The sequence below is a fragment of the Drosophila arizonae genome, chromosome X (assembly GCF_054131065.1).
Source record: "Drosophila arizonae isolate 15081-1271.41 chromosome X, UAZ_ARI_1.0, whole genome shotgun sequence".
Classification (NCBI taxonomy): Eukaryota; Metazoa; Arthropoda; class Insecta; order Diptera; family Drosophilidae; genus Drosophila; species Drosophila arizonae.
Window position 1 is genome coordinate 20,334,847 of NC_142927.1, and position 22,387 is coordinate 20,357,233.

A 22,387-nucleotide genomic window follows, 5' to 3' on the forward strand; every position below is an offset into this window, starting at 1 on the left:
AAGGCCAAATTCGTTTGCAGTTGGCTAATGAGCAAAAAGTCAACACAGCCAGCTCCATGTGGCATGCACCCCCCGCGCCTGCTGCCTGCTGCCTCCTGCCCCTGGATTCACTTGCAGACAAAGATTTCGCAAGCAGCAAGAAATAACTACATACATATACATATATAAAATGGCTAATGGCTGCCATATCGAGAGACTGCTATACATAGATATAGTAGATACAAATTAAAGTATCATCAATGCCAACACACAAGACAAAAAAGCTACAAAAGAAAAAGAAAACTGCGAACGGCCAACAGCAAACAAGTTGACAGCTCTTTTTCATTGTTGTGCTAGATGATAGATGCGCAAAAGTGAATGATAGGCATTTACTACAAGTCTGATTATACAAATATTGCGATAAAATATATGCATCATATATCTTATGTTAAATATATCGTATATATATCACATAAAAGACATCATACATAAAGGCTCACTTAGTATGATATGCAAATAATATATAATAATATATCATATAGCATACATATACAAATGTATCATATATACACGTTCATTCTTCTAGAAGCACGATAGTAAATGATAGACATTTATAGCTACAAGTCATTTATATATATAAATTTACAATATAGTTATATACATCATATCATATGATAGTATATATAATATCATTTTCCATATATGTATCATATATATAGATTTAGGTTTAGGTAGGTATAGGTAATTGATAGACAATTGCATGAATATGATATGATATATATCTCCTGGTAATATATCATATAAATCATATACATAATATCACAGATATCATATATATTGGTTCATGAAAGTGAATGGTAGACACTTACTATAAGTCTACCATGTTCAAATTTCTTATTGCTAAAGGCTAAGCTATCATATAAAGTGTATAAAAACGACATCTTGTTATTCTATTGCTAGACTATCCTAATCTGGGCTCAGACAAAATAAAGCTATTTGCTTTAAGGCACTTTAATCTAGATATTCTTTTAAAGATAACACAAATGCATATCATCATCAAGAATGGGGCTACGTAGATCTAAATATAAACTTTGACTGAGCCACAGCTAATCAACATCGGCTCAGGCAGGACAAGAAAATATGATCTTAATTATGATTCTATATCAACCAATATTAGAGGAAAACATGTTCGATCCTCATCAATTACAACTGTTCGAACTTGCGCATTCATGAAAAAGTTAGAGATATAAAGAATTTTCAGTAATTTGCATAAAATCCAGCAGATAATCGATTTATAGAATCTGTTTATAACACTTGATAATCTAAGCAGATAACCACATATATTTATATGTCAGTTATCAAGATGAGGCCCACAAATAGGTAAGGAAATTTCTATGTTTACATTTCATTTATAGAAGTCACAGCCTGTAGACAATTTCTGTTACTTTTTCTATTATGTTAACCGAATGTTAACTAAATTAGCCAGATTCATTCCCGCAGCCATTGCCGCCATCTCTGTTGCTGCTGCTGTCTCACCTCACGACGCTGCGTCGATTGTTCTGCTCCTTGCGACCCTGGCCAGCGCCCGCCACTAGAATGGGCGTGGCCTCGTCGTCATTGGAGTCGCCGTTGCCGGAGACCTTGCGCTGGTGCGCCTCCATCATGCGCTCGCTGAGACTGCTCAGATTCTCACCAAGCTTGCTGTCCTCCGGATGGCCGCTGTGCTTCTGGCCCGGACTTTGGTTGGAGCTGTGTGCGTTCGCTGTGTCCGGCCCCGGCTCGGCATCAGGATCGTGACAGTTGAGGTGGCTGCCGCTGCCGCTGCTGCTGCTGCTACTGCTGCTGCTGCTGTTGCTCTTGCTCTTGCTGTGACTGAGTATGGCAGTCGTAACGCAGTTCACTTCCGTGGAGATGATGGTGTGTATGTCATTGTTGGACTTGCTCTTCTGCTTGCTGCGGCGGTACGAGGTCAGACTTGTGGTCATACGGCCCAGCAGGCCCTTCTTAACGTTGATGGTCGAAAAGTAGCTGCAGAGTGGGGGAGTTTTTTGTTTGTCTTTTGTTGGATTGCAGCAGGACGTGCCAAGTGTGTGTGTGTGTGTGTGTGGGTGGGTGGGATGGCATTTGGTGTGGGCGTTTGCTCAAGGAGGTGTGACGCGAGCGTGTTTCAAGTATTCATTGTGCATGGAGTAGACGTCACGACACGACGCGAGAAAAATTGCATTGCGAGTGCATTACAAAGGGGCGGTGGGGGGTAGGCGTGGTTGTGGTGCAATTGTTGTGCTATATTGAGAATGCTGATGAATGCCTTTTGCTTACCTACGCACAGCTATTGTTACCTATGCGACTTTCGCTTTCACGTCGCCTATGCGATAATATAGTTCATATCACAACAGAATCAACTGGTTTTCGTTGGAGTTTTCCCCAATACCGTTACCGTTAGACGCGCGCACATACACAGACCAAAAAAAAAAACAAAATGAATAAGTAGATAGATAAATAAAATGCTGAAACGGTTAAATGAAAAATCACTTTGATTCGTATTCGTTTCGATTGTTTTTCATTGCGTTTTTTCGAGTTTGGACTTTTAACTGTTTTCGGCTTCCGTTAATTTGCATTTCGAGTTTGGAGCCCGGGCCTCATACATATTTCGTATATCAATCTCGTTAGCTGGCTGCAGCAGCCGTCACTCGAAACCGAAAGTCAAACTGTCTGTCGCTGGCTTGCCAGTTGTTGCCGGGCGCATCAATCTCAATCTGCATCTGCAACTGCAACTGCAACTGCCACGGATGCTACAGGTGCAACTGACTCTCAGCGGGTACGCCACGCGATTGAGCCAGCGTCTGGCTGGCTGCCCCAGCAAACTTCTAGCGCGTTTTGTTTCGCTTTTGCCCCTGCTGATGCTGATGCTGCTGCTGCTGCTGTTTCTGCTCAGCTTCTTTTTTTCGGTGTGAAATTAACGCTTAAATGCGCCAAATGCACAACAAAAACAAGTAAAAACATTTACTCACAAAAAAAATGGAATGAAGAGCAGATCATACGCCAAAGACGCAAAGACTTTTCTCTCCATGTTACGCCCGGGCGAAGCGGCGGAGCTCTCTCCGCGTCGCTTCTCTGCTCGACTACAGCAGCCGCTGGCTATAAAGCGCAATTGCTACCATTTGTCTGCGATATTAGCCACAGCACAGTGTGTCGAGTAGCGAAATAAAGACTAAAATTTTGTTAAATAAACTTGCTCATTTCAACTAGAGATGGCTAACTATAATTATACAAAATTACTTTAAATGAACTATTATATAATTTTAAATATCTAATATCTCAAATGCAGAAAAATCTATAAGCAATATAGTTTACTATATCTTACAGTATATAAAAAATATATACATCATAAACAAAATTGGACATATTGGCAAAATTTAATAAGCCTTGAAAGCAAATATATAATTTATGCCAAAAAAAAAAATACATATACCATGAACATGAAAGGTTAATCAAATAAAAAATCTGTATTTATAATCTATATCAAGTTTAAAGGAAGCTCCAATAAAATAATGAGCTCGAATGAAACAGTCCACAATATGCATAAATATAAATATATGCATAGATAGTACATATCAATATATATATATTTTTTTTCACCAGCCTAATTTATAAATGTTTTTAAACTCCCAGCACATAAAATATCAGAAAAATATATATACTAATTATTAGGCAGTTTTCACTAAATGTCTGTTAATTTAAATTTCAAAAGCTAGGGAAAGAGGCAGATAGCACTATCCCCAAGGTTTACTGAACAGCGTCTTGACATCAAGTCCCTCAAAGTCTATTCTTTATATTTAAATTGTGAGAGTTATAGCCAATAATCCAGTCTATCCCCAATGACGTCTTTCATAGATACTTAATTAATTTCTGTTTAGACTAAGTTACCCAAAGGGTAGCAGCACACTAATCAGCAAATATTTCATTAAATAAGCAAAGTCTGCACACTTAATGGCATAGTTATGCCCACTGTGCTTTCCCTAATTCACGTTGGCGGCGCTGCCTTAGGCAATCGACTGAGTTCAGCTCGGCTCAGCGGCGTCCGCCGCCGCTTCATGGATATTGCACAGCAGACACTTCAACTTCAGCTCGAGTGCTGAGAGTGGAGCAGGCGCTGCTCCGGCTGCTGCGGCTGCTGCTTTCTTCTCGAGCGGCTTGGCGACTTGTTACATTTTCCAGCTTTTCGCTACAGAAATGAATTGTAAACCAATTAAAGTTGATTTTTCATCTTCATGTTGTGCTTTTTTCTCCACTTATTTCTCTGCTGCTGCTCTCATGTACATGTATATAGATTTTATAGTCGCAGACATCAGATTCAGCTCAACTGGCCCCTCCTCCTTCCCCCGTCTCTCGCCTAGCCAGCCCAGCCTCCCCACCCGCCTCGGCTGTCCGTTTGGCAGTCGCGTGTTTCTTCTGCGCCTCGGCAGCTTCTTTCTGGCTTTGTAGGTGAAAATACAGTAAACAGCGAGTACATACATCTCAAGTAATCCAAATTTCTTGTGCTCATTTTGTAATTGCAATTTAATAATTATACCATTTTTTTCTACTTCTTCTCCTTCTTCTTTTCAAATATATTATTTGTTTGTAATTTCTTTTGTATTTAATATTTTTAATCGCAACTCGCACAAGTGGAGATAAATTGAAACGCAAGTCTCGAAAGGCCGATAATTATGATGAGACTGGCTCGTTACCAGCTCAGTTGACAGTTAGCCGAGAATGCCACAGAGCTCCACAGATCTCGAGCGCATTTAGCATTTAATTGAACATTTGCGTGCCGAACGAAAGCAACTCTCGACACAAATACAAATACGCCAACGGCTGACAGAACTGAGCGTAGTTAGAAGAAAACATTTCTCAAATCGATTAGTCGGTTCTCAATATATATATATGTATATGCATAGGTATACACATATAGATGAGCTCGCAGCTGACTGACTGCCTCTCTGTTTGTTTGTCTGCGAATTTTTTAATTTGACCAACTTTCTATTCTTTCATCATCTTTGGCAATATGAAATAATTAAGTTTTACGTATATAGCCAGACTCTTCAATTCGAAGGTAGTTTTCCTGTCAGCAATATGCCTATAAACGTTCTTTGTTTTGTATTTACTGATTATTTACTAATTAATGTGCTACATAAGATATTTCCTTTAAGATACATTTAACAAAAAAAAAAAAAAAAAAAAATCGTTTCTGTATATTTTATATACTCTATACATTCTATTCTAGAACGGATTTGCCTGTATATATGTATACATGTATGTATATATATTTCAGTTCATATACTATATATACAATATATCTTTATAAATTTTCTTTAAAATATTATTTAATTAAAGTTTTCTATATTTAATTATTTTTGTATATATTAACACATATGTATATGTACATACATACATATTTTTACTACTTTTCATGCCAATCATACTTTTCTCTTCCTTTTCTCTCATAGATCTGATCTGATCATATATATATGTATGTATATTATATTTCTTATAAACCAAATATAAAAAAAAATTATATTTCTTTTCATACTCTATATTTCTTTTGCCTACCTATCGATAATGCCTTTTATTGATCGTTCTTAAAACTATTATTTTATTATTTCTTTCTTTCCTTTTCATACTATTTCATTGCAATTTCAGAAATCATAAATGTTTTAATCTCTCAGATTATTTTCATCCTCTTCATTCTTACCTATTCTATCCCATATATAAATCGAATGCAAATGAATTTGCTACTATGTCTTGCAAAAATCTCATATTAAATTATTACAGAATTCGAGTTAAGAATTTGCTAATTTTACGTTTATCCACAGTGCCTGAAGCCAAACAAAACAGCATTCATATCATATATATTAGGTTCTGATTACCCTTTGACATGATTAAGTCTTCTATATAGACACGCCCAACTGCACTATAGCTTTTTTTTTTTTTTTGTATATTTATGAAATATATATTTGTATAATTCCGTTTTGTTCAGCTCATCACGACTTTTGTTGTCCGAGATTGTTTATATATTATTATTTCCACACATTTTGTATTATTCGCAATTTATCGCGCGTTCGTTTCATTTAATCCATGCACAATTTTTGCCACTGGAATTCGAGCACATTGAAATTTTCATTGTCGCTGATTTTTTGTGGGTGTTGGCCTCCATTTGCCGCGCACACACACACCCACACACACACACACACACACATTGTTTTGAATCACATAAAAAAAAGAATATATAGAAGAAGGGTAGAGCTAAATGTAAAGGGAAAACAATAGCAACAATTGCTATGCGGATCCGTATGTTGCTCCGGCTTTTGGCTACTCGAGGGGCAGCTGCACAGCGCTTGGCCAATTGATTATTGTGACTGACGCTCGAGCTACCTTTTCATGGTTGCGGCTTGTGGCACACAGGTTGTTGCTACTGTGTCTTCTTGTACGTTGCCGATGATGATGATGATGTTGTTGTTGTTGTTGTTGTTGATGTTGTGGCTTGCAGTTCTTTGGTACACTGAAACTGTTAATTAATTCGCGTTCCGATTCGTTAACTGCATTCGAAGCACTTTGAAGCGCGAAATTTTGTTTGTTGCTGTTGCTTCTGTTGTTGTTGTTGCTGTTTGCTGACCAGCGCGGCGCGGCGCGTACTTTCAACGGCATCGAGTGGGCGGGTGGCATGAGGGGCGTGACCGCACGGCAACGCTACAAACACTGCATTGAGCATTAAACTGCAACTACACTTCACTTAACCAAAGCCACAACACAACAACAGCAAAACAAGCAAACAAAACAAAACAAAAACAAAACAAAAAACAAAAAAAAACTGCTCAAAATTCAAATTCGTCTATGCGTCGCATGTTGTTGCTGTTGCTGTAGGTGTTGTTGTTGTTTGATGTTGCTGCTAACGGTTGTGCGATCGGTCAGCGCTTGGCAAACGGTAACAGCGTCGCTAGTGGAAAGCACAGACGGCCACGGTAGACCACGAACAGTTGCAGCTGATGCCAGACGAAAGCACCGTTCGCTTCGAGTAACCAAACGCGAATAGAAGACACCGCGGCCAGCGGCCAGCAACCAGCAGCAGTTAGCGACGACAGCAGCGGCAACAGCAGCAGCAACAGCAACAAGCAGCAGCAACAGCAACAGACGATGAAGCAGCAACACACAACGGCAACGGCAACGGCAACAGCCGCCAAGAAGCTTAGAAACCCGCTCTGCCACAAGCGTTTTCTTGGCCACAAGACAGAGCCAGAGCCAAAGCCAGAGCCAGAGCTATCATCAAATGTTTAGTATATGATATTATTCAATGGTCTCTTATGCGATTGGCCCCAGCGTGGGTTGCCACACAAGATCGAAGCGCAATCAAGGTGAACTGAACTTAGAGCTAATTACAGTTTTAGGTAACTTAATAGATATAGCATGGTGCCTTCAAATATTGGTAAATATTTAATAAATATATTAATATAATATATATTAATAGTATATTCAGACGGCTTGGGCTTTGTATTAGCTAACTTATAGTTATTATACGATTTATTTTTAGATGATATCCAAATACTAGATTAGATAATGATGGAGAAGTATCGATTAGGTTTAATAGCACACTATCGCTCACTCCGTATCTCTCTCACTCTTTTTTCAGGCGGTCACTTCCTATCTCTAGCTTTCTTAGTGTTTCATTGTCTGTCTCTCTCTTAATTGCTCTCAGTCTGTTAATCTCTCTTTTCTTAGTTTAACTATCTTTCACTTTGTGTCTCTTTGTCCCCAACTATCCCTCTGTCTGTGTCCATCGATCTTTCTCTTTCCCGCCCTCACATTTTATTCCTCTCTCTGACTCTATCTCTCTCTCTCTCTCTCTCACACGTCTGTCACATACTCTCACTTCCCTTTTCCATTTCAATGTTTTACATCATAAATTCTAAAGGAGTTCCTCTACTCAATGTTATGTTCATTATAACAACTTGTTGGGCAAACCTCGCAGTGGAAATGGTATTTATAGCACTTGTTGTTGCTGTTCTCCGAGCCGCCTGCTATCATGTGTGCCGCTTGTCAGTTGTCATGCCAATTGAACTGGCGTGTTTAATAAATATGACTTCTGAAAGAGAAGACCCCAAACCAGCTGGATCAGCAGATCTGCAAGAGCAGAGCTCCAAGCAGAGAGTCAGAGCTGGCCAAACCAGACCAAAGACGAGGCCAAGCCAAGTTGGACTCCTGGTGTAGCTGCTCCACTTGCAATGGGCAACTAGTTGCAACGGTTCTTTGTGCTTGTCTCCCTCTCATTATCTCTTTCTCTACTTAATAATCTCTCTCTCACTCTGGTTCTCCTGCTGGCATCCAGTTCGATGGCAGAGAAATAAATAGCACGCCTGGATGCCTGCTGGACTAGCTGCTTACCTGAAAAACTAGCTAAGCGGTCTGGCTGACTGGCTGACTGGCTGACTAGCTGGCCGGCTAGCTAGCCTTGGCGGGTTTTAATGAATCAACGCTAAGAACGCGTGCTTCATGGCGGTATTTGGGTGATCGCTGACCAAAGTTGAGCAGCAGCAGTAGCAACAGGTGGGCACCAAGAGCTGGAAAGCGATCTTGATCGGTCATGCATTCAATACAACAGCGATTGCATGTGCTCCACTTGCCTCTAATGGCGTCTTGTTCTCCCCATTGTTTGCAGCTCTAATTAGCAACGATCTTCGGCTCTAATCACCACACATTTAATTGCCCTGGCCGCTGACTGAGTGTGTGCCAATCCCACAATCGATCAGTCAGTCGATCAGGCCACTCAAGCAGCTGTCGGCAAGCTCAAAGATGAGGAGCGATTCAGCTGGCTAATAAAGAATTTCTGGCATATCGATGACAATCACAATTTCAGTCAGTCAATCGAGCACCGATCGCCGATCACCGATCTCTGATGATCCTGCTGTAATCTGGCTTTATTCATTAGTCAACGCCTTAGACACTTGCGACGGCTAAGCTAAGCTGTTTCTGATGCCAACATAAAATTGATTGATCAGTTTGGCATTATTTATTATTTACTATTATGTATTATAACATTTATTTTAATATTTATATAAAAGGATGGCATAGTCAGGGTCTAGCCATATTAATACATTTTCCAATAAGAAAGCACAGTCTAATTAGCTGCTAATGCAACTGCTTTTTACATTAAAATTTGAAGATCTAGTTGAACGCAAAAATCTGTCTAGGCTTGCGTATAAAATTTCATGTTTATGGCCAACAGATGTAGAGTGAGAGGGGTAGAAAAACACAGAGAGCGAGTGAGAGAGAGCGAGGGGGGGAGGGGGGGGAATGTCAACCGTTGGCAAATACGCTAATGAAATGGGGCAAGTGAATGCCATAAAATTGCATTAGCCGCAAATCACGGCAAAGCCGACAGCAGCATTAGCAACAGCACCACCGGCACCACCGGCAGTCACTTAAGTGGGGAGAAGCTGTGCATTGCAATAGCTCTGATTCCGCTTTGGCGTCTATGTTTGTCGCAATCATTTAAATAAGCGCAGCTCCACAGTCTGGCCGACTTTTACCCGACGCCTCGGCCAAACGCAATCCCAATTGCTGCTTAGCGCGATAAAGAACAAAGCTTTCACCCCATCAACAGCTAGAGCGGAGTCGGACTCGGCTTGTGTGCGACTTTTGCTTTTAATACTTCGCCCAGTTAACCGAAATTGGCCAACTGCATTTGCATGCGATTCACTTACCAAATGTCTACAGATGCGGCTACCAGCAGCTGAACGCAGTCCAGGCAGCCCCTTGCCGCCGCATAATGCAATGCCAGTGCGCCTCCGTTGGGTCTTTCGTTGCCAGAAATCGAACCCGGATGCATTGGCCCGGGCATGTTCAGGCCGATGGGCATGCCCGCCAAGTACGAGTCCAGCTGATGGGCATGCATTCTGCTCAGATTGTGATTGCTTTTGCTCTTAATATTGTTGTTGTTGTTGTGGCTGTTGTTGTTGTTGATGTTGTTGCTGTTGTTGTTGTTGGTGCTGTGACTAATATTGCTGCTGCTGCTGTGCAGCTTATTTAGCTTAATGTTGTAGTTGTGGCTGTTGTTCGTGTGCTTCAAGTGCTGATTCGGGTTGAGCGCATAGTCATTGATAGTTCTGCAAGGGAGTAGATCAAAATATTGCTGATTAAAATACATACTAAACTTATTTCAATTTTCTCATATTCGTAAATATGTAATAATAAGAAACATTTAAATGAATTAATATTATTGTCGTCAAAGTGTTTCCAAATTATTTTGTCTCTTGAGCACTAAATATTAACTCATTCGCACTGTTGCTATTGTCACGGGCTTACTTAATATAGTTAATTTTCTTTCACAAACTCTAGTTTGTAAAAAAAAAAACCTAATAAATAATACGTTAGTGTTCATGATTTATATTGCTGTTTTTTTTTTTTTTTTTTTTTTTTCGTATTTAATATTGTGTTTTTATATAATTTTGTTATGCAACATTTTGCACTACTATTTTTATGAGCAACTAAATTTAGTTAATTTCATATCTCAGGCACTGAAGTTGGTAAAGTAACAATTTACTTCATATACTATTTATAAAATAATTACAAATTTTGAATATTGCATATAAATTATACATATTTTAATATTTGTTTTAAATTGTTTAAATACTATTGTGTTATCACAGCATTTTATTTTATTTATTTATTTTAATGAAAGAAGCTGTACATTGAAGTCAAGCAGATTAGTTCAGTACAGGACTGGACCCTCCTATTTTGTACATTCTAGATCCGAAAAGTGTGTCTAAGGTCGAATTTTCGCACAAGCTACTTTAGGTCACATGGGATATCTAGGAACTTACTGAGGCGGACGAATATTTATTTATTTATTTATTTGTTTATTTTTTTAGTTGTAGCCTTAAATATTTCCTTACAAAATAAAACCAAAATAAAATCAATTTGTAGCTACAAACTGAAACAAAGATTAGCTCGAGTCGAAACTTAAATTCGTTTCAGTCTTAATTCATTAATAATTAAGTTGAGCTTTTATAATATACGAAAAAAAAACTATACATATGCTTAAGAGCATAAGCATTTAACGTGTTCGATAATAACATATCAATATAAAAAAATTTTAAATTATGTTTATATTCATACATAAGTATATTCATGCTCTATGCATTTTTTATTATTGTTTATTTTAATCCTTGAATCTGTACAATACAAGTATAGTACCTTAACAACACAGTTAGATTATATTATATAGAGCCTAACTTTCTGATAAACCCTATAAATATCACCAACAACTACATATACAGATACTCAATCTAAACTGAAACATCTCAAGGCGTTTGTCTTTGTGAAAGAAAAAAAAAACTTTGCATACTTTTAAAGTGCGCTTGGCGCGCTTTTGCTGCATTTTTCTGTTGCAGCCTTTGCAGCTGCAAACGAAAGACTTAAGACACAAACTTGCTGCCAGTAAACACACAACAGTTTGGGCCACATTTTCAGAGAGTTGCGGAAAATGTGCCAAAAGTTGTGAAAACATCCAAAATGAATTTGCCAATTTGCTGGAAGCTAACGGGGTCGAGTTAAGTCGAGCCGGTGGGCAACCGCTGAGTCATTGCAACAGCACTTGCCCCATGGGCAAGCCCACTTTGGATTGGGCGCCACTTCCGCTAGCTCAGGCAGCAGCAAAACTCGGGCAAAAGTCGTAAACTTGACTCCGCACATAAGCAGCAAATTAATTGAGAGCGGGCGCAGCGACGAGAGAGGCAGCAAAACAACAACAACAACAAATAGAGTGATGTTGTTGTTGTGTGTCAGTTAAGCGCAGAAAGAAACTATATAAACGAACGCCACAAGCCAGCCACTTTCTTTCACTTTATTGCGTCAACACATTTGGATTAGTTTGTCAAAACGAGACGATTGCTTGTAGCAGGTGCCACCAGGGGCCCCTGAGCGGCAGGTGAACAGCTGAGAACACAATTCGGTCACACAGAATGCGGGCCACTTGGTCAGCCAAATGTACGAAAATGTGAAAAACAAATGAAAATCCCCAAAACCCCAAAAAGAAAAACATTACAAATTATTATTGTGCTAAATGAAAACAGGCAAAAGAGCAAAGCACTTTGAATACCCTAGACTAAACATAGATTAAGCAACTGATTGACAGTGTGATTGCTGATGGAAGCAAGGAGATCTAGCTGTGAGAGATCTAGCAATTATTCTTTTCAAATATTAAATAGAGAAAATAGTGAAAAATAAATCTATATTTTATATCTATAGCTAAATGCGCTACAAAGTCTAGGACAGCTGCAAGAACTGAATAAAATAAAACTTAAGTCAAATATGAAACAAATAAATTAAATTAAATAAAGACAACTTTCATCGATTGATCTACTGACTCAGCTGCAAAAAATGAACTAAATAAAAATAAAAATTCCGCAATCAATCGACACAACTTCAAGCTCATCTGAGCTGAGCTGACCATGATCGGATATATCACGAGCTACTCTACCATGATCTTATCTATCATAAACTGCTCCACGATCATCTGCTCTACCAATATCTCCTCTACTATGATCTGCTCTACCATGATCTAATATACCATAATCTAAACTATCATTAATTGCTTTAATATGACCTGCTCTACCATGATCTACTCTAGCATGATCTGCATTACCATGATCGGAGCTGCTCTACCATGATCTTAACTATCATAAATTGCTCCACTATGATCTGCTCTACTATTATCTACTCTACTATGAGCTGCTCTACCATGATCTACTCTACTATGATCTGCTTTACTATGATCTAATATACCATAATCTAATCTATCATTAACTGCTCTACTATGATCAGATCTATCATGATCTGGTCCGCTATGATCTACCATAATCTGCTCTACTCTGAGCCATTCTACCATGATCTACTCGAGCATGATCTGCACTACCATGATCGGATCTATCACGAACTGCTCATCATGATCTTAACTATCATAAACTGCTCCACTATGATCTGCTCTACTATTATCTACTATACTATGAGCTACTCTACTATGATCGACTCTACCACGATCTGCGCTATCATAATCTGAGCCATAATGATCTACTCTACCATGCTTGGGCCTATCTGTTCTGCCATTATCTGATCTATCATGAACTACACTATTATGATCTGCTCTACCACGATCTGCAGCAAAAAATTAACTGAAGAGAAACTAAATAAAATGAATAGAAACAGCCTCAAGCTAGCTGATCTTTATACGAGTTATAAGAATCCATAAAATCAGTCTGTCAGAATCAGAAATGGATGGATGAATTTAAAGATCACTTTAGAATGAGGATCGTAAAACTTGAATTAAACTTGCATAGCTTTTAGAGTAAATCGAATATGAATAGGAGACTTATCTTAACAGCTACAGCTACAGTTATATCCACTACTATAGCCATAGCTACACACGCGCGCACTTCACACTTGTTACAGGGTATCTCTGAGTGCATTGTCACTAACTTTTGCTCTCACTGGCAGTTCACACTCACAAAAAAAAAAAAAAAAAAAAAAACAACAAAAAAAAAGAAACATGGAGCCTTGACATTTTACCTCAATTTGATGGCAATATCGCGACACTTGACACATGGCACTTTTGCAGCTGGCTGCGCTTTGGCTGTTTCCTCGGCTGTGACGAAGGATACTTTGCTCTGATCCGCTGGCTTCTTTTCGCTCGACTGCGGCTGCTCCTGTGGCTTGGCCTGCGGTGCATTCGCTATCGTTGCGTATTGCGTCTCAGCCTCTGGGTCTTCGGCCTCAGTTTCGCTGGCGAAGTCAACCACCAGCTGCTGCTGCTCGTCGTCCTGCGGGACAGCATCTGGCTGGGAGTTCGAGCGCCTGCTGAAGTAGCCGACGTGCTGTTCGACGCCCGCGTTGGCGTCCAGCAGGATGCGCTCGTAGGCGGCGCTTTCGTTCTCGCTGATCGCGAACCGCTGCTCGAAGACGCGCATCGGCAGCGCCGTCTGCCGCAGCAGCTCCATGCGCTTGTGCCGCAGCTCAATGGAGAATATGAGACGCACGCGCACCTGGCGCCGCAGACCCTGCTGCGTGGAGCGGGCTCGCTGCAGGCGCCGGCGATTGTGGCGCAGCTCGAGCTTCTCGAGGCCACGCAGCGTCTTCTCTGCCACGTGCAGCGTCTCGCTGCCACGCCCACTGTAATCCGCCACCGAGCTCAAGTCCAAGGCGCTGCGCGTGCGCCGCCACGGCACCAGATCGAAGTGCGAGAATTTGCGTTCGCCCAGCTCCGTCCAGGGATGAAAGTTAATTTGGGAGACGCTGCTATGGCCCTGTCGCAGTATCCAATCTGAGGCAGCCGGAGCCGTGCTGCACGGTGCACGCGTATGACGCACGTGCGCGTTTTTGGCGCTCGCCTGCGGCTTGTGGCGTTTGTAGCGCGGCACCAGCGTCGCCTCCAGCATGCGCTCATCCAAGCCGTAATCACGTCGCAGCAGCTCCAGCTCCAATTCCCTGCTGCTCGCCGTATACTGAGCGCCGTTCCAAACGATGACCGGTCGCGCCGAGAGACCCGCGGACAGTGGCCCGCCGCTGGGCATGTTCGTGCTCGAGCTCGACTCGGACACCAGCTCGCATGGAGCTGTCCGTTCGAGCTGATGTTGCGGTTGCTCTTGCTGTTGTCGTTGTTGTTGCTGTTGCTGTTGCTGTTGCTGTTGTTGCTGCTGAGCTCGTGTTCTTGTTCTCTGCGCGTTAGCGAGAATTTTCGCCCGGTTTTCGGGAAACGGCAAACGGGAAACGGGAACGGGGCTCGGGTTCAGGTTCACGTTCGTTTCGTGAGCGCGTTTTACGTTTTGTTCTGTCGCAATTTGCTGATTGCTTTTTAATATTCGCCGTTGTCGCTGCTTTCCGGTTTCCGTTTTCTGTGTTTTTTTTTTTTTTCTACCGTCCGACGTCTGCGCGCCGTGACGCCGTCGCCGCAAATGCTGCTGGTCAAAATCCGAAACTAACTCCAACTGCGGCTCCGACTGCGACTCTAACAACGACTGAGTGCTGGTCGAGCGAGGGTTGAGCGCGCCCTATGCAAACCTGCGATGCCAGCGCCGCAGTCGGCGTCGCTGTCGACGCTATTGCGATGATTAATTGTATGCAAGCGCGCTTTGAGTTTATACAACATAATGTTGCTGTTAGTTTTTGTTTTTCTTTTTATTTTGTGTTTTTTTTTTTTTTTATTATTTGTTTTTGTTTGCTCAACATTGGTAGACGCAGCAGCAGCAACATCAACGAATCCCCACCTAATACCCCCCTCGGCTTTTATTGTTATTTATTTATTTTTCACGCTTGCTGCCATGTCACCAGGTCGCGGCGACTGCGCTGCCAGCAGCCAACTGACTGCGCAGCCCTCGCGGCGCTCATTTCAAATGTTTCACTTCGCTGCGCACGCGTCAACAACAACAGAAACAACAACAATAACAACAGTCATCATTGGGGGCCGCCGCCGGGGCCGATTAAAATAGTTGTTGTCGTTGTTGTTGTTGTTGTTGCATGCCCCATTCAAAAATTGCGAGTTCACAGTTCTATTCTCAGCTAATTGACAGCCGCAGCTCATTGACATGCTCATCATCATCCAATAATGTGGAATAATGAAGGCTTTATAGACAGAGACAAAGTCTATGGAGCTTAGCTCCCATCAGGCTAAAATTAACTCATATTTCATTAGACTAGAAAATTAAATTTAAAAAAAAATAAATAAAATAAACTAACTATCGAAGTATTTCTTGCATAGAAGTTCTATATTATTAACGAAAGTTGTTAAATAATATTTATTAAAAATAAATATTAAATAAATAAAATTAAGAGAAATTAAGATTATATTTTTGTTTACTTGCGGTATTTTAAAAATATATGAAGAAGTATGTATGATTAACAGCAACAAAAATACTAATAAATTTTTTTTTAATTTATGTAATTTAATAAACATAAAATATGTAAATATGTATTATAGATAATTAAAAGATTGCAAAACACAAGGTAGCAAGATATATACATATGTATTATTATATACATATATCATGGTAGATGAACTCCAATATGATACTATGATAATATGACGTGATAATGTGTAATGAATGGGAAAGTTTGTTTTCTAACTTTCCTAATTCTATTCAATTTCGTCATGATTGCCTCTTGCTGTAGCTTGTACAGAGCTGTTGTAAAAATGTTAATCAAGTGATTTTATTATGCTTCTCGTTTCATTTGACTGGTATTCGCAAATTCTCACTGCATGTAAGAGAGAGAGAGAGAGAGAGAGAGAGAGAGAGAGAGAGAGGGACATAGGTATGTATAGCTATAGACAGCATCGGCTGCTAGTGAGTTAGAGCGAGATCGTCAGTCGGGCCACTCGGACAGGGTCGTTATAATACTCAATGCATGAAGAGAAGCGACTAGAATTTATCTTTCTAGAAAATCGCGTTGTGAAGGACGAATAATTCCAGCGTTTCTTTATCTAGAATTAAAGTTTAATAAACGGAGACAACCCAGATATATATAAATGTATAATTTATATGAACGTGTTCAAGTCGGTTGAAGAGCTTGCTTATTTATATCTATATTGACTGCCCTCATTCAAATTCGCTGCAAAATAAAAAAACAAATAATTATAATACAAAAATAATGAATTAATTCTCAGTTGAGAATTCACTAAGAATCCGGAAATATACAACACAATGCATATTTAGATAAATCCAGATATAAACATGTGCATATATATATCAATATATTTCTAAACATCACCTAGGTATGTCACAAGCGTTGCTTGTGATTGTTTTTGGTCGATATCGGCGAGCGTCAACCTTGGATTGGTGTCAATTTGAATATGGAATGGAGATGCGTGAAATGCGGTAGAGTCGCAGTCAAAACAGATCTATTATACTATGGACATTGTTGTGGATATATAGATGTAGATTTGCATTATAAATGCATTGGGGCAAACGTTTAGTTTATGGCCTGGCCGCCTTTCTAAGCCAGCTGCTTGCGGGCCAACTTCAGCTGTTAATGCGGCGCTGTTGTGTTAACTGAAACTTGTTTGGCCCGCAGTTGGAGAGGTCTCTTAATTGCAGGCCTCAAGTGTCAGTGGATTGGCCCGAAAGTCAACCTCAGCTAATGAACATCATCTTTGACATTTTCATCTTCATTTTCATTTTCATTTCCATTTCAATTTGAGCTTTGACTTCGTTATAAAGCAAAATCTGAGCAAGCGATTATGAAATTATCTCGAGCTAAAACCAAATTTGGACAGAAATAAAATTGCGAAGGTCGAGGACTGTCAAAAAAAAACACGCCGACACACAAAAGAGGCGAACAAAATTGTATAGGGAATGAGGGACAATGAGCATGTTTCATCAGGCCCCGAAATACGGGCGGTGACATTCACCGAAGCTATAGAGCTATAGATGCGAAGAGTTGCAGAGTGGAGCCATTGAACCAGAAATCACGAAAACGCTTTACGCTGCTTGAGCATGAATCACGCCCTAGCCGCTCGCATGACAGACCTGACAGAGGAAGCAGAAGTTTTCGACTGGGCAGGGGCTTTACATGAGCCATGAGCATTCAATCGACTCAAGAAGACCAAGAGATATAACTTCTCCCAGCTCCCCATCGGTTCACTCAATGGAAACGCACCAGCTGCCCACTTGAGCACTCCCTGCTCATTGAGCTGACTGAGTGACTAAACTAATGGCTAGCAAGTAGCTACTAACTACTAACTAGTACTACTATCTACTAACTACAGCGGCTCAACTCCTGGACAAAGTCTGTTGGAGAATCAGCGTCACGCCTGAGTTGAGCGACATGCAAAAGTTCTACAAGCTGTACCACGGCTCGATAGCTGCCCATATGATATACAAATATATACACTTATTTATATATATATATATATATATATATATATATATATATATATATATATAAAGTCAATAGTCCAATCAGTGAAACAATATAGAAGGTAAATAGAAGAGAAAAAAAAGCAGATTAAAGATACAATATACAAGATACGAGATATGAGATACAAAATAACATACAAATACTAGATACTAGATACTAGATACTAGATACTAGATACTAGATACTAGATACTAGATACTAGATACTAGATACTAGATACTAGATACTAGATACTAGATACTAGATACTAGATACTAGATACTAGATACTAGATACTAGATACTAGATACTAGATACTAGATACTAGATACTAGATACTAGATACTAGATACTAGATACTAGATACTAGATACTAGATACTAGATACTAGATACTAGATACTAGATACTAGATACTAGATACTAGATACTAGATACTAGATACTAGATACTAGATACTAGATACTAGATACTAGATACTAGATACTAGATACTAGATACTAGATACTAGATACTAGATACTAGATACTAGATACTAGATACTAGATACTAGATACTAGATACTAGATACTAGATACTAGATACTAGATACTAGATACTAGATACTAGATACTAGATACTAGATACTAGATACTAGATACTAGATACTAGATACTAGATACTAGATACAAGGTACAAGAGAGAGGTACAGATAAAAGGTACAGATAAAAGGTAGTAGATATAGATAAAAGATACATATAATAGATAAAGATAAAAACACATTCGTAAATTGAAGATACAAGATACAGATAAAACATAGAAGATGCAATATAGAAAATAAAGATAAAGATACAGATAATAGAAACAGATAAAAATACAGATACATATATTAAAGATACAAGATACAGATAAAAGATATAGAAAAATGATACAGATATAGGATACTGATATAAGATACAGATACAAGACACAGAGACAAGATAAAAGACAGAAGATACAGATTAAGATATAAATACAAGACAAGATACAAGATACAAGATTGAAGATAGATGATAAAAGATAAACGAAATTATCTTATTTGTGAATGGTAATTTTCTCCAGACCTAAGCAAACAGATATCAGCCAGTCAGTTAGTCAGTCAGTCAGTCAATAAATAAGTTAGTCAGAACAACTTTGTATACATACATATATAAATATAAGCTTTGTATACATACATACATACATACATACATACATAAATACAAATACCATAGACCAATATATTTATTGCCCTATTGCTACAAAGTGGATTCATTGACGGTTTCTCCCTGTTGTGAGTTATTTCTGACTTTGGCCGAGCTGGCTGTAGCTGTTGGAGGGGTCGTGGGGCAGGGCCGGAGGAGGGCGGTCTCGACACTTTTACTTTTTGGGCATTGTTATCAAAAACAGAACACCGCTAGCATTGAGCGCTGTATAACGGTAAGTGGTAGCAATAGATGTCGCGTCGTCTTCGTTTTGATCATCGTCAGACGCCATTCAAATGCAAATGGGCCCCAAGAATCGATGGGTCAATCGATGCTTTGTTTCACTAGCCGGACAAATTTTCACTTTCCGCACTCGAATAGAAAAGAAAGCAAAAGTGAAAGAAATTGCTTAGACCTTAGACTCACGATCAAGACCCGCCGAGAGGAAGTTGAAGTCGAAGTTGATCAACTAGCTTCCGACTAAGATCTAACGCAATTCCCAATACTCTCACATCTATAAATACCGATATAGTCAAATGAAATGAAAATATCAAAGCTGAATTGGCTAATAGGCTTTGCCAAATAAGCCACTCGCAGGGCCGTGTTCATTCATCACGCCAATGCGCGTGCATCAGAGGTTCATTCATTTATTCAATCAGTTCATCAAGCGGAGGCCTCTGGGCGACTGGCGACTGCCGTGAAAGTCCAAGGCAAACAAAACATTTTCTTTCAGAAATACGAAACAAAAACGAAGAGCAAAGAGAGAAGAAGAAGGAAAAAAAATACACAAGCAGCATTAACTAGCAGCAGGTAAACAACATAGCAAAACAAACTAGCAGCAAGACAAACAGCTGCCACATCAGCCACTTGCCACTTGCTACTTGCCACTTGCCACTTGCCACTTGCCGCAGCCCCGGCGGAAACTTCATGCAGAACCGCACAATTCACAGGCAGCGCACAGATAAGAGAACTGAAGATGCATCAACTGCAATGCGAGCACCTGTTGCATCTGGTGGCAGCTCGTCGTCCCGCCGTCTCGCCGCCTCATGGACGAGTTGCACGAGCTGCAGCCATGCGCCGTTCCAGCTCTGAGCGAATTGAACCAAATTCAACGGACTACAAAATATTCTTATGCAATTTTTACTGTTTAGTATTTGATTTGGTATTTTGATATACTGTTAGTGGAATGCGTGCGGAGGCTGCGGAGCGTTGATTTTCTGGGGCTTTTATGCTCGTTCAAAAAGTGAAAGGGGCATATTGGCTTTGTGCAGTGCTCGTCTAGCTGTATATCTGTCTGTCTGTTTGTATTGTTAGCGTTGCGCTAGAGACTTGGGAGCTTTTATCAATATCTTTAACAATGTATGGCCTCGTCTTATAAACCCTAAGGTTCAGATTGGGAAACTCAATATTATATAAAGTTGAACAGTTAAAATCTGATAACTGTTTACTGTTCATCTTCTCTACGGATGGAATTGAAATTATATTTTCAGCTCATTAATTTTCCTTACTAGTGCTTGTCTAATCTGATCTACTAATATATCGATATGCTATAAAGTGCGCCTATTGGGGCGTGGCCAATTTGATATTAAAGGATAGTCAGCATTCTTACAGGTTTTTAATTTATTGTTTGCTTTTTTTAATATTTCTAAAAAGTCTTTAAGCAATTTTTAAGAATTTTGTTATATTTTGTTTATTTGATGTTTTCTTTTTTTTTTTTAGAATCCACTCTGATCAATTTGAAAATGATTGCAGCTGGGATTAGCAAAAGCGGGTGAGCAAATGACCAATTATGACAGCGACTGCAATCAACTGCAGCAACATGAAAAGCATGGGAAACCTGTTGAGAGCTGTGCTTTAATATGGAAAATGAAAAGCCAAAGTCATGAACATCCACATCAACAACGACATCGGCAACGGCGGCGATTTCTAGTCAATCGAGTTAAAAATGTCGTATGTAAACGCTTTGCCTTAATACTTAATTGACATTGGTGGAAAGTTGCAGCGGCAACAAGTGCAACAGCAACAGCAACAGCAACTGCAGCAACAACAGCAACAGACTCGAGCCGGTTGTTGACCGAGAGATTTGCTCAGCGCGCTTATGGCTAATAGCCATCGCCCGCACCTTGGCTCCAATGAAAGCAAAAGGATGGCCAGGCTCAAGAGCTGGAGGCATGGCGCGACCCAGGGAGGGGCGTGACGCGATTCAGTTTGCTTGCGGTTCGGGCCAAAACGAGTTGCGGCCAGCCAAAGCCGGCCAAAAAAAAATTTCACTTTTTCTTTAGCGTCTCATTTTTTTTTATATATTTTTTTTCTTGATTTATATTTATTATTATTTTTGTTTCTATTTATATATATAAATATCATTTAAGCTGCATGCTTTCGAGATTTCGATCAGAGAGCGTCGCTAATTAGCGCCAGGTAAGGCGCAAAATAATAACTAAATACACGTTAAGACAAACCCATTTGGCCAGTTGGCCATTTGCCACTTTTGGCCATTTATCTTGTGTGTGAATGCGTTTGCCTAATCCCCGACTTATATACTTTTTTATTTGTATTTTGTTTATCTCGCATTTTCCTCTTCTTTTTTGTTTTCTTTTTAATCTCCCTGTGTCCGCTGCACGCAAGTTGAATGGACTGCAATGTGCAACACGCCGCGCTCAACTTGCAATGCGTTATGCGATTTACACCGCACGGCGAATTGCGAATCGCGAATTGTGGCTGCGCAGCTTTGGACCCTAATTGAAAATGTGTTGGACAGACACTAAGACTCTCCCTCTCTCCCTCTCTCTCTCTCTCTCTCTCTCTCTCTCTCTCTCTCTCTCGCTCTCTCTCTCTCTCTCTCTCTCTCTCTCTCTCTCTCTCTCTCTCTCTCTGTATATACATAGATTGTTATATAAATTATAAGTTATTATATATTATTATTTTACTTAGATCTGTATATATTTCTTCATTTATTCTATTCTTTACTCTAGCATCTATATTCTATATAAACTACAAAATTTATCAAGAAATTTGTATCTATTTCTTTTTATCTGTGTGTAATTATATATCCAGAAACTACTTTTATATGTATACATATATATTTTTATCTAGAATTTTTTTGTGTATAGGTGTGTGCGACTATACACACTATAAACTTCTATTTTGATGATCATTATCATTATTAGCATATGGTTCATTTCTATTTTGCTTCAAGTCACGTTTTCATTTTCCAGAACGAATTGTTAATCTAAGATTTAAGCTCAGCTTTTTCTTCTTTTATTTAACTGTCTAAATATTTCTAAGAAT

General features: G+C 39.6%; 1 protein-coding gene and 1 long non-coding RNA gene across 6 annotated transcripts in view; one reads left to right on the forward strand and one right to left on the reverse strand.

Moving 5' to 3' along the window:
* Nucleotides 1-22,387, reverse strand: part of f (espin protein forked) — a 61,946-nt gene that overhangs the window by 14,166 nt on the left and 25,393 nt on the right. For 2 of the 5 annotated variants that reach the window (XM_089476126.1, XM_089476128.1), the window contains one exon: nt 9,717-10,118. In XM_089476126.1, the coding sequence (XP_089332252.1) occupies nt 9,717-10,118 (402 nt within the window). Of the gene's footprint in view, nt 1-1,515; nt 2,041-9,716; nt 10,119-13,578; nt 15,370-22,387 lie in introns of those variants that run through there. The other 3 variants (XM_089476127.1, XM_089476125.1, XM_089476129.1) reach the window with 3 other exon arrangements.
* Nucleotides 18,860-21,466, forward strand: LOC149267996 (uncharacterized). The gene is made up of 3 exons (XR_016271427.1): nt 18,860-19,334; nt 19,414-19,909; nt 20,819-21,466. It is a non-coding gene; the product is annotated as an uncharacterized LOC149267996 (long non-coding RNA).